At 36.0% G+C, this 12137-nt stretch overlaps 1 protein-coding gene across 3 annotated transcripts in view; it reads left to right on the top strand.

Annotated features, from left to right (window-relative positions):
* GOLM2 (golgi membrane protein 2) overlaps positions 1-12137 on the top strand; it is a 105694-nt gene that overhangs the window by 37621 nt on the left and 55936 nt on the right. For all 3 annotated transcript variants that reach the window (XM_040492544.1, XM_040492543.1, XM_040492545.1), the window contains exons 3-6: positions 5608-5710; positions 7415-7505; positions 10030-10174; positions 10499-10579. In XM_040492544.1, coding sequence (XP_040348478.1) covers positions 5608-5710; positions 7415-7505; positions 10030-10174; positions 10499-10579 — 420 coding nt within the window. The remainder of the gene's footprint in view (positions 1-5607; positions 5711-7414; positions 7506-10029; positions 10175-10498; positions 10580-12137) is intronic.

The raw sequence follows: 12137 nt of genomic DNA on the forward strand, positions 1-12137 counted from the left end.
TAGATAGATAGATAGATAGATAGATAGATAGATAGATAGATAGATAGATAGATAGACAGACATACTGTGTGTGTGTATTTGTGTGTGTGTGTGTGTGTGTGTATTTTTTCACTTAGATGAAGTGATAGGAAATGACTAAAGGTTTTATAAAAAATAATAGGTACGGTGAACAAGCTCTATGCTTTGCTTACATTACTTCATACCATCACCAGCCTGTGGAGTTTGGGACCTGAAGAGGACCCCTCTTCTCCCTCACACCCTTTGGTTACAACACTGTATGTATGTATGTGTGTATATATATGGTCTTTATTTATTTATGAGAGATGTGTGCACACATGAGCGAGGAAAGGGCAGAAAGAAAGAATTTCTGGTGGACTCCACACTGTCAGCACAGAGCCAGAACTTGAACTCATGAACTGTGAGATCATGAGCTGAGCTGAAATCAAGATTGTCAGATGCTCAACTTATTGAGCCACCCAGGCACCCCTGTGATAAATATAACTCTATATTTATTTTGTTGTTTTTACATGTTTCTTTATTTATTTTTAGAGAGAGAGTGCATGCATGCACATGGGTACATCATGTGCACACACACACACACACACACACACACACACACACACACACACAACCAGGGCGTGTAGAGCAGAGAGAGAGAGAGGGAAAGAGAGAATCCCAAGCAGGCTCCATGCAGTCATTGCAGAGCCCGGTGGACGCTCACTGTGAGATCATGACCTGAGCTGAACTCAAGAGTCAGATCCTCAACCAACTGAGCCATCCAGGTGCCCCAATACTGTATATTTTAAAACTTGGCAGGCAGTGACTCTAAGTTTTTGTGTGTGGGTAATACATGCTCTGTAATTTCATAAATATATCTTTATTCTATAACAATTTTGACCCTCTTTAGGTAGAATTTGATAATAGATTTTTATGATCCTCTTGAAGAAGCCAACCTGAGCTGGCTTTGTAATTTATTGAAATTTTTGCTTCTCACCTAGCAAATCATTAGGAATGTGTTATAACCTGAAAATAGAAATTATGATTATTTTTACTATGATTTAGAACAGCTTTGACATTCTCTTAAAAATTACCTTCCTGGGTGGCCACATTTGTTTTTGTTGCATTTGTGTCCGTGTTCTACTCTTTATGACTCACAGGAGTACATTAGGATGACACAGAAGATGCCACTCTGTCAGTGCTGTTTCCTGCTTGCTATTTTTACAAATGAGTCTGCTTGTCATCAAAGTATGTTTCTATTAAATAATAATAGATCAGTTGAATAAGAAGTCCAGTGCCTTCTCCTAGTCTACCTTATAAAAAATGACAGCCTATGTTACTGAGTAAAAGTCTTTAATTTACAGTGTGTGCATTGAAGTAGATCCTAAGATATTTTGAAAATTTTTTTATGATACTCTTCAGCAGAATAAAAGGCTTTGATTTGAATTCATAACTCTACAAATTTTGGGTTTAGTGCAGTTACTCAAGCTTGCACTCTTAAGATTGAATTTCCTTTTAATGTGACTTTTGCTCCTTAGGAACTATTTTCGACTGAAGCAAACTTCTTGACAAGTCAACTATAAAATCCAGTTTGGACTATTTTCGTTGAAAAATAAAAAAAAAAAAATTTTTTTTAATGTTTGTTTATTTTTGAGAGAGAGACAGAGTATAAGCAGGGGAGGGGCAGAGACAGAGGGAGACACAGAAACTAAAGCAGGCTCCAGGCTCTGAGCTGTCAGCACAAAGCCTGATGTGAAGCTTGAACTCATGAGCAGTGAGATCATGACCTGAGCCAAAGTCGGACGCTTAACTGACTGAGCCACCTAGGCACCCTCGTTGAAATTAATACTAGATATGATGGAATTAATACACACTAAGACCTAAACGTTATGGTAGTTAATATTTTTTTTTGGAAATGAAAGGAATGAGAGTTAGTTTTTGCTCCTTGAGTTAACAAATTAACATTCTAGTATACACCAATTTATCTTGAGTGGCTCACCTTATTTTTATGCCTATTGCTGAGAAGATTTGAAATCAAAATTTTCTAGAAGTAAATTTTTTTTCTTTCTTTTTTTTTTTTTGCTTTGAAAATTGGTCCTAGGCAACCCCTTTCTTAACTACATCCCTAATCTTTTGAAGTTAAATTGAAGGAGTATGGCCAGGCCTTTCTGTAACATACCCTGATGTTACTGTCAGAAGTAGAACATCCTGCACAATCAACTGTGGACCTGATGGTATGTTAAGTCACTTTGAAAATCCTGCTGTGGTGACCTGGAGCAGCTCCAGTAGACACAGAGTATATTTGGGTCCAAAATAAAGAAAACACAAGGCAATCAGTTGAAAGTAAAATTGTGATGTAGGAAAATTTTGTCTTTAGTTTTGCTCTCTGATCTGTTTATGTTTCCCCCTTTCAGGTCTTTGTATTGACTGGCTCAAATGACCTATTAGCTCCCTGCTTTATAATCTTTTCTCTGTTTAAACAGGAAAGGTTTAGATGTTTTACATGGACTCACTTATATTGACGTTTTTGTTTTTGTTTTGTCAATTGTATTTTAAGCCTTTTATCTCAGTTAGAAATAAAACTTTACTTCTTGATAAAGGAATTACAAATGTTGTCAGTGACAAGCTTTGTGGGGAGAAGAGAACCATCCCAAATCTTGAAATCATAGTGAGCCTCAGGTTCATTCTCAAGGTAAACTTAGCTACTTCATTTATTTTACTGTGTAGGAAAAAGCCTGCATGATCCTAAAGCCCACCAATTGAGAGCCATTCTCTAGTAGCTGTTAGGTGGTGCTCTTTTTCTTTTTCTTTTTTTTTTTAATTGCAGTAACTTTAGTTTCAGAACCTTTCCTGCCTGAACACAGGTTCACTGAACTGGCTAACTCTATGTGTAAGCTACAAGGCCTTTTGTCACTGCCTCCTGCTGGGATCTCATTGTCTCTGTAGAATTGATATCCATGGCTGAGGCCATAGTTTCTGCTACCTCTAGTTGTCTAAATCTTAGGAGATGGGGCCAGGGACCAAGTAACAAACAGAATGTTTTATTCAGGGATACCTGGTATCGTATTTGCTACTTTTATCTGAGGTGGAGTTAGTGGATGAAAAACTATGGAGATCAGCCATGTTTACATATTGGAGAATTAATAGAGTAAAAAGGAATTTAAAATGTGGCTTGATTAAACTTAGAGAAAGGAATGGTGGTTACCAGGGGTTCGAGGGGTGGGGAAAGTGAGATGTTGGTTGAAGTATACAAACTCTCAGTTGTAAGATGAGTAAGTCTTGGGGATATAATAAACAATGTGATGACTATAGTTAACAGCATTATATTATGTACTGAAGATTGCTAAGAGAGTATATCTTAAATGATGATTATATGAGATGATGGAGGTGCTCGCTATTGCTTCAGTAGTAATTTCACAGTGTACAAGCGAATTAAATCAACATGTCATATAGCTTACACTTATAAAATGTTATATCTAAAAAATTTTTTTAAATAAAATAAGTGGCTTGAATGTATAAACATAATTATCAACTACAAGCATTTTATGTGAATCATTAACTTTTCACATTTGATTATTATACAAAAACTATTATTATGCATATTGTTAAACTATTTATCTGCCTCAACAAATATTCACCCAACTTTACAATTTTTATTTGTTGTCATTGTCACAGTTATGATTCTACAATAAAATTTAGAAAGTAGAGAAAAAAAATACGCTCAGAATCCTACCACTAAACATAATCACTGGTAGTACTTTGATGGATTTTTATTCTAATCTAGTTTTTTTACATGGATATAATTACATTGTAAATATTTGTTTACATTTGCTTTTTAAAAACTTAAATCCCAAGTATTTTTAGAGTGCCTTTAAAGTAATAAAACTAATTTTAGAAGTCTTGCATGAAAAGTAGATTTTATAATATTTGTACATTATGGTTAGATACATTTTAGTCTTAATAGATGTTACCTATACCGAAAAGACCTCTGTTGCCATTTATACAAATTAAGACTTTCTTTTTTTTTTTTTTAACTGGAAACTTTACTGTTACTTTTTTTTTTTTAAATTAAGACTTCCTTCTACTTTAGCTTACTTCTAAGGCTATTAGCTAATTTTTAAATCATCTATTTAAGAAACTGATATTTCTCTTCTCTGGCTGAATTACTTTTATTTGTAGGGTCACATGAAGAGGGACCAACTCCAGAAAATGTGGGGCCTGTGGTTATGTATTAAATGTTCACAAAAGAGCATCTGGCCCCACTTTTAATCTACTGTCCAGCTTAGAATTTCATGTTATTCGTTACAACTAAAACTTTCAGCTCTTGTCCAGGAATTATGAGCTTTGAGAATGCAATAAGGGTATACGGGGGCCTAACATTAGTAGCAAAACTAGAAATGAGATCTCAAGTAATTCGCACCTTAAGTTGGGAGTCAAATGTGATTTAGAATGAAAAAGAAACCTTGAATTCTATATCTGTAGCCAATATATCTAAAAAACATGATTTTCCCCCACCTTTATAAACATTTTTATTTATTCTTGAGAGAGCATGAGTGAGGGAGGAGCAGAGAGAGAGGGAGACACAGAATCCAAAGCAGGCTCGAGGTTCTGAGCCATCAGCACAGAGCCCGATGTGGGGCTCAAACCCATGAACCGTGAGATCGTGACCTAAGCTGAAGTCGAACGCTTAACTGACTGAGCCACCCATGAGCACCCCCCTCCCAACTTTATAAAGCAGATAGGTTTATACAGTTAGGTAGGATTGGGTGCCTGGGTGGCTCAGTCAGTTAAGTGTCCAATTCTCAGTTTCAGCTCAGGTCATGATCTCACGGTTTCTTGAGTTCGAGCCCCACATCGGGCTGTGCACTGATGGTACGGAGCCTGCTTAAGATTCTGTCTCTCTCTCTCCCTCTCTCTCTGCCCCTCCCCTACTCATGCTATCTCTGTCTCTCTCAAAATAAATAAACTTGAAAAAAAAATTTTTTTTAAGTAGGATTTTGTTGTTGTTACTGTTTCCACAAGTTAATATGTATCTACATAATATGACAAGATGTATAATTTTTTAATATTTCTGATTGATACAGAAACCACTGAGGCTATCTTATTTTTTTAAACAAATTTTATTGTCTATGCATATCTTATAAAAGGCAATTAGATTTATATAATTTATATAATTTAATATATATTTATTTATATAAATATAATTTATATAATTTAATTTATATATAATTTTTTATATAATTCAATTTATATAATTTATATATAACTTATATATAATTTATATAATTTAATTTAATTTATATAATTTATACAATTCATATATTTTAATATATAATTTAATTTATATAATTTATATAATTTAATATATTTATATAATTTTATTTCTATAATTTATATACTTATATACAATTTATATAAATTTATATAATATATATTTATAATACATTTATATATTTATAATTTATATTTAATTTATATAATTTAATTCCCTGAGAGTTTGAGTAAAGAAATTGAGAAGTGTATATAAGTTTTAAAAACCCCATAACTTCTCAATCAAAAGCATTAGAGTAAGTAAATTTTATTCCTTTGATTCTTACATCGTGTGGATAGAGCAACTTGCTGAGCTTCGCCAGGAGTTTCTTCGACAAGAAGACCAGCTTCAGGACTATAGGAAGAACACTACTTACCTTGTGAAGAGGTTAGAATATGAGAGGTGAGATGCCATATAGCAACAAATAATTATGAATCTGGAATATGTGTCCCACATTTGGACAATTTATTTCTTCCTCTCTGGCTTCTGTTTTTCTTTTCTTCTTTAATTTTCTTAGGTCTTTTAAGTTCCTTTTCTCTTGTCTTCCTATGCCTCTTTGAAATCCAAACTCTTATTTTGGTATGTTAAACACCATGGGAATACCTTTTAGAAGATGTGTTTAGTCTGCCCATATAGTGGAGTACATTGTGAGTCAGAAAATCTTGCAAGGCCTGAGTTTCATTGCATTAAGTGTGCAAAGACTGAAAGAAGATTCTGTGGTTCTTTTTGAGGGGCATCCAGAAGATGAAGCCAATGCTGAAAGAAGTCCCCAGAATAAGCTGAGGGACTGAGCACCAGCTGCTTCTTCTGTTTGGCATTTCAGTCCCCTTTTGTACATCTCTGCACTAAGTTGGTGGTAAGGTCAGGGAACCTCTTTGTAGCAATCACTCTTTAAAAAGCTTTGTTACGTCTTTAATCCATTTTATAGTAAAGGGTATTTTTTAGGACTGCATACCAAAAATTAGAAAGATTCACCATATTTTAGAACACCGTTTATCCATTTCTGATTTGTTACTCTTATAGGTTATCAGTATATTAACCTGACAGTATTCAATAATTTTCAGCGTATCAATAGGATTAAAGAGTTAGCATATTCAGAGGTAATATATTATTCCAGCATGTTAATGTACCAAAGTTTGTTTAATCTCTCCCAATTGCTGGACTGTTGTAGTTTTCCTTATCTTACTGTTATGAATATCAGCTATAAAAATCTTTATGCAAAAAGGATTTTTCCCTCTTATGTTATTTCACTGGTGTATATTCTCAAATATAGAATTCCTGAGACAGAATTTTTTATTGTTTTGTTGCTTTTATCACATATGTGAAAGATTGCTTTGTATAATGGTTGTACTAATTTATAATGTCGATGTTTCCCCATAGCCCCACCAACATTAGTTTCTACAATTTGGACTTAATTTTGCTAGTATAGGAATAAAATACTATCATATATACATATAGGAAGTTTAATTTCATTTTTAATGGTTAAAGTTAACATTTTTCTGTAAATTTTTTAACTACTTGTTTCTTTTTGCATGAATGATATATTTGTATTCTTAGACCACTTGTCCAGTGGAAATTCCCAATCTTTATCTATTTTGTTCTTTCACATTTTCTCTTGATGACTCCATTCTGTCTTATTTATTGGTTTCTTCCATTCTAGCTCTTCTTATGGTTCACAGACTCTTACTATTGTGTTGAAAATGAGAACTATTGGATGAATCGCCTGCTGCCACTCCTTATCACCTCTTATAATTCTAGGTTTTCTCAATTATTACTGTATTTTGGTCTCATGGTTTTCTCTTCTGTTTTTTCTCTTCTGTGACTGAAGTTGGCTTTGATAATTATTTCTTTATAAATAAGATTTATAAAAATAGTTTTTATCTTTCTAATTTCTGTTAATTAGCCTTATCAGTATTTTTTATACTCTATTAAAGATTTGAATATTCTAGGAATTTTGACTGTGATCTATTTTTATGCCTGCTTTGTCCTTTTGTGCCCACTCTGCTGCTAACTGAATGCTTTACAAATGTATATTTTCAACTGCTAGACAACTTTGAGAAGTCAATCCAAGATAATATAGCCTAAAAGAATGACTTTGTAATTTAGTTTTCAGTGTGGCCAACAGATCAAGGAGTTAAGAGCACAGCATGAAGAAAATATTAAAAAGTTAGCAGACCAGTTTTTGCAGGAACAAAAGGTAAATTTTTTTTAACAAAAGGTAAATTTAAAAAATACTTAAATCAAAATACATTCTTGTTATAAATCTTGTAATTTAAATATGTGCTTTTAAAATAAAAATATGTGGGGCGCCTGGGTGGCGCAGTCGGTTAAAGCGTCCGACTTCAGCCAGGTCACGATCTCGCGGTCCGTGAGTTCGAGCCCCGCGTCGGGCTCTGGGCTGATGGCTCAGAGCCTGGAGCCTGTTTCCGATTCTGTGTCTCCCTCTCTCTCTGCCCCTCCCCCGTTCATGCTCTGTCTCTCTCTGTCCCAGAAAAAATAAATAAACGTTGAAAAAAAATTAAAAAAAATAAAATAAAATAAAATAAAAATATGTACTTTTGTCATAAAACATTATATTTTTAAGTATTCTAGCCTGCCTAATTAAAAAAAATGACTTACAGTGTTTTTATTGTTGAGTGAATTAGACATTTGCAAAAAGACAACGTCAACTCTTAAAACCAATTTTGAGCTAAATGTTTTTCTTTTTTAAAATTCTTTTAATGTTTATTTTTGAGAGAGAGAGAGACAGAGCAAGAGCATGTGAGGGGCAGAGAGAGAGGGAGTCACAGAATCTGAAGCAGGCTCCAGGCTCTGAGCTGTCAGCCCAGAGCCCGACACAGGGCTGGAACCCACAAACGACGAGATCATGACCTGAGCTGAAGTCAGACATTCAACCGACTAAGCCACCCAGGAGCCCCAATTTTGAGTTAAATGTTTTTATCTGACTTTTAAAAATAATTTTTGCTATTAATATATTTCTCAGATGGTAAAGTGGATACAACTTTACTGACAAATCAATTCTTTTTTTTTTTTTAATTTAAGTTTATTTATTTATTTGAGAGAGAGAGAGAAAGCACACATGAGCAGGGAAGGGGCAAAGAGAGAGAGAGGGAAAATCCCAAGTAGGCTCCATGCTATCAGTGCAGAGCCCACCATGAGGCTCAATCCCATGATCCATGAGCTCATACCCTGAGCCAAAATCAAGAGTCAGACATTTAACCAACTGAGCCACCCAGGCGCCTCTGGACATTGGATTCGAAAGCAGTTTGTAAACAGTGAAGCACAGTGCAAATGTTTATTGTTAATTTTGTCTGCCAGACACACTGGAATACCTGTACCTGATTGTCAAAACACTTTTTTCTTCTTTATTGTGACAAATTCTTACAGTTTGGCTCTTGTTTTTCCAAATTTCCTGTAGATTTTTTTTAATGTACTGTTTTTTATAACATTACTAATGGTTACATTGCATGCTGTTTTAGAGTTGACAAAACATTTCTATATACATTAAATAATTAAGTACAAGGACCTATGTGGCAACATTAGCATGTGTATTTAACTCCTTGCCTCTCCCATTTTTTCACTGAGGCCACTTTTATACAACCAGTATAAAAGACAAAAGTGGTTCACTGATAGAATTGAGTCAGGCCTAACCAGGTCCAAAGATTGAAGTTTCCAAGGAGATGATAGGGTTAGACGCATGTTGAAAGGAATACTGACTGGGGCGCCTGGGTGGCTCAGTCGGTTAAGCGGCTGACTTCGACTCAGGTCATGATCTCACGGTCCGTGAGTTCGAGCCCCGAGTCGGGCTCTGTGCTGACAGCTCAGAGCCTGGAGCCTGTTTCAGATTCTGTGTCTCCCTCTCTCTGACCCTCCCCCGTTCATGCTCTGTCTCTCTCTGTCTCAAAAATAAATAAACATTAAAAAAAAAAAAAAAAAGAAAGGAATACTGACCTGTGTATTGTTCTGCCATTACTTCCTTTGCTTGGGTGGCCAGTGCACCTAGGAAGAAATTTGCCTGTTTTCTACCCTTGCTGTTTCTGCTACTGGAAAAGCTTGGCAATGTCATTAACCATCTTATCACACTTAAGGGGGCTTCCATGTGCCAACCTCCTGTAGTCTACCATCCTGCTCGATTACAACACAGGCCTATAGAGAACTCACCCTGCCCACAGCCCCTAGGACAATGCCCAACTGTAGGCCAGTGCTCAGCAAGACTATCTTCTTGCAGAATCATTCCCTCAGCATAGCCAGAGAGAATTACCTCTGCCTAACATCTTAGACCATTTACTATAATTAGAAACTTTAAAAAGTGTTAGTCTTTGATTTTTTATTAGGTATAAAAAATGAACAGAGGGGTGCCTGGGTGGCGCAGTCGGTTAAGCGTCCGACTTCAGCCAGGTCACGATCTCGCGGTCCGTGAGTCCGAGCCCCGCGTCAGGCTCTGGGCTGATGGCTTGGAGCCTGGAGCCTGTTTCCGATTCTGTGTCTCCCTCTCTCTCTGCCCCTCCCCCGTTCATGCTCTGTCTCTCTCTGTCCCAAAAAAAAAAAAAAAAAAAAGAGAACAGAAAATAATATATCCCACATCTTCAAGTGTTTGGAATTTGGACCCATAGTATATGTTTCAAAAAATGAACTGTTTCAGAACATTTAATTAGTAGTTGTGTTAATTGTTTAATCTTGAACTGAAAAATATTGACTGTTACCAAATCTTTATTTAACAGCAGGAGACAAACAAGTTTGATTCAAAAGATGCAAACGAGTTGGGAATAAACAATCATGCAGTACCTAAAAACATTCCAAAAGTACCTGAGAATGCTGCAGATAAGAATGAAGAACCCTCAAGCAATCATATTCCACATGGGAAAGGTATTACTATTATTTTGTTTTGTATTAATAGGATATTGACTTTTTGGATATTCTCATTTTGAAGTGAGCATTTTCAGTCATAAAGAATACTGTTTGATTTTAGTTCAGTTATGAGTAGGTGTCAGTGCTGTTTCACATTTGAATATTTTGACAGACAAAAAAAAGAGTAAATTGTTTTAGAGTTATAGCTATGTCCAAAGCAAGTTATAAAGATATGCAGTCAGTGTAGCCTGTTGCTTTAGAAACTGATTATTACATTCGTTCAAATCACTTTGAATTTATATAAGGAAAACTAAAGAATTATATCTTTCATTACTTGGGCAGAAGAAATCAAACGAGGTGGTGATGCGGGAATGCCTGGAATAGAAGAGAATGACCTTGCAAAAGTTGAAGATCTTCCTACTGGTAAGTAAAAGTTATCAGACTATTTACCCTACTCTCTTTTTGAGTAAAAATCATAATCACTTGGGAAAAGTCCTAGGTCTCTGGAAGATTGATGTGTCTGTTAATTAACTACCTATTAATTGCCCGGACTTGTTTAGGATGCAATTGTTTTAAAAAATTTTGCTAAAATGTATAAAGTCCTTGTTTTTGCCTTGATAAGAGTGAACCATATTTGAACATTTTCTTGATTCAAAGTTACTGCTTAGACAGTTAAACTATGTCAGAGCCATCTGTGTTTACTAAAAGTAAGTATACCTCATTTCTATGAGACCAAATGTTCCCAGATTGCTGTGTTGTTGGTGTGCTTTAATAAGGCATGGTGGGGCACCTGGGTGGCTCAGTCGGTTGGGCGGCCGACTTCAGCTTGGGTCATGATCTCGCGGTCCGTGAGTTCGAGCCCCACGTCGGGCTCTGTGCTGACAGCTCGGAGCCTGGAGCCTGTTTCAGATTCTGTGTCTCCCTCTCTCTGACCCTCCCCTGTTCATGCTCTGTCTCTCTCTGTCTCAAAAATAAATAAACGTTAAAAAAAAAAAAATAAGGCATGGTAATACCCTTATATAGGTTTTTAGGACTTTGCTTGTCCTTTCAGTTATTTACCCCACAGTTTAAATAGTTTATTCCTGGGGCACCTGGGTGGCTCAGTAGATAAAGCATCTGACTTCAGCTCAGGTCATGATCTCGCGGTTAGTGAGTTTGAGCCCTGGGTCGGGCTGTGTGCTGACAGCTCAGAGCCTGGAGCCTGCTTCAGATTCTGTGTCTTCCCCTCTCTCTGCCCCTCCCCAACTTGCACTCTGTCTCTGTCTCTCAAAAATAAAAACTAGGGGTGCCTAGGTGGCTCAGTCCGTTAAGCATTCAACTTTGGCCCAGGTCACGATCTGGCAGTTTGTGAGTTTGAGCCCCACCTCAGGCTCTGTGCTGACAGCTCTGAGCCTGGAGCCTGCTTTGGATTCTGTGTCTCCTTCTCTCTCTGCCCCTCCCCCACTCTCACTCTGTCTCTCTGTCTCTCTCTCAAAAATAAATAAACTTTAAAAAATTAAAAAAAAAATAAATGAATAAATAAATAGTTTCCCTATTTTTTCTTTTTCTTCTTTTATGGTCACTTCTGTTCAGTGTTGTTTCTTTCTTCATTAATGTGTCTGCTCCTTATCCATTTCCACTTGAGGTCTGAATCACTCCTGGTATCCTAGTCCTGTTCAGTGTTTGGGTTGTTTTTTTTTTTTCCATGTCTCTTTGTTTTTCTTGCCATTTCTATGTTTCTTTGTTACCATAGGTACCTCTCCCTGCTGACTCCAATTTATTATGTTGAAAAATTGGAAATAACAGCATGTCTTTGATTTTTCCTGACTGTTTTTATTCCTTTTCAATCTTAGGGTTCCCTTGTGTGGTTATAGCTCACTGTATGTGACTGAAATTGCTGTGTGTCTGAGGTCCAAATGAAAGACTATTAGTCCTTTCATTTGTATGGTTGTTTTCTAAGATTCTTTTCTGTCCATATTCTTTTGGGTTTCCAATTCACAGT

Source organism: Herpailurus yagouaroundi, unplaced genomic scaffold (assembly GCF_014898765.1).
Source record: "Herpailurus yagouaroundi ecotype Mexico unplaced genomic scaffold, PumYag 184, whole genome shotgun sequence".
NCBI classification, from domain to species: Eukaryota; Metazoa; Chordata; class Mammalia; order Carnivora; family Felidae; genus Herpailurus; species Herpailurus yagouaroundi.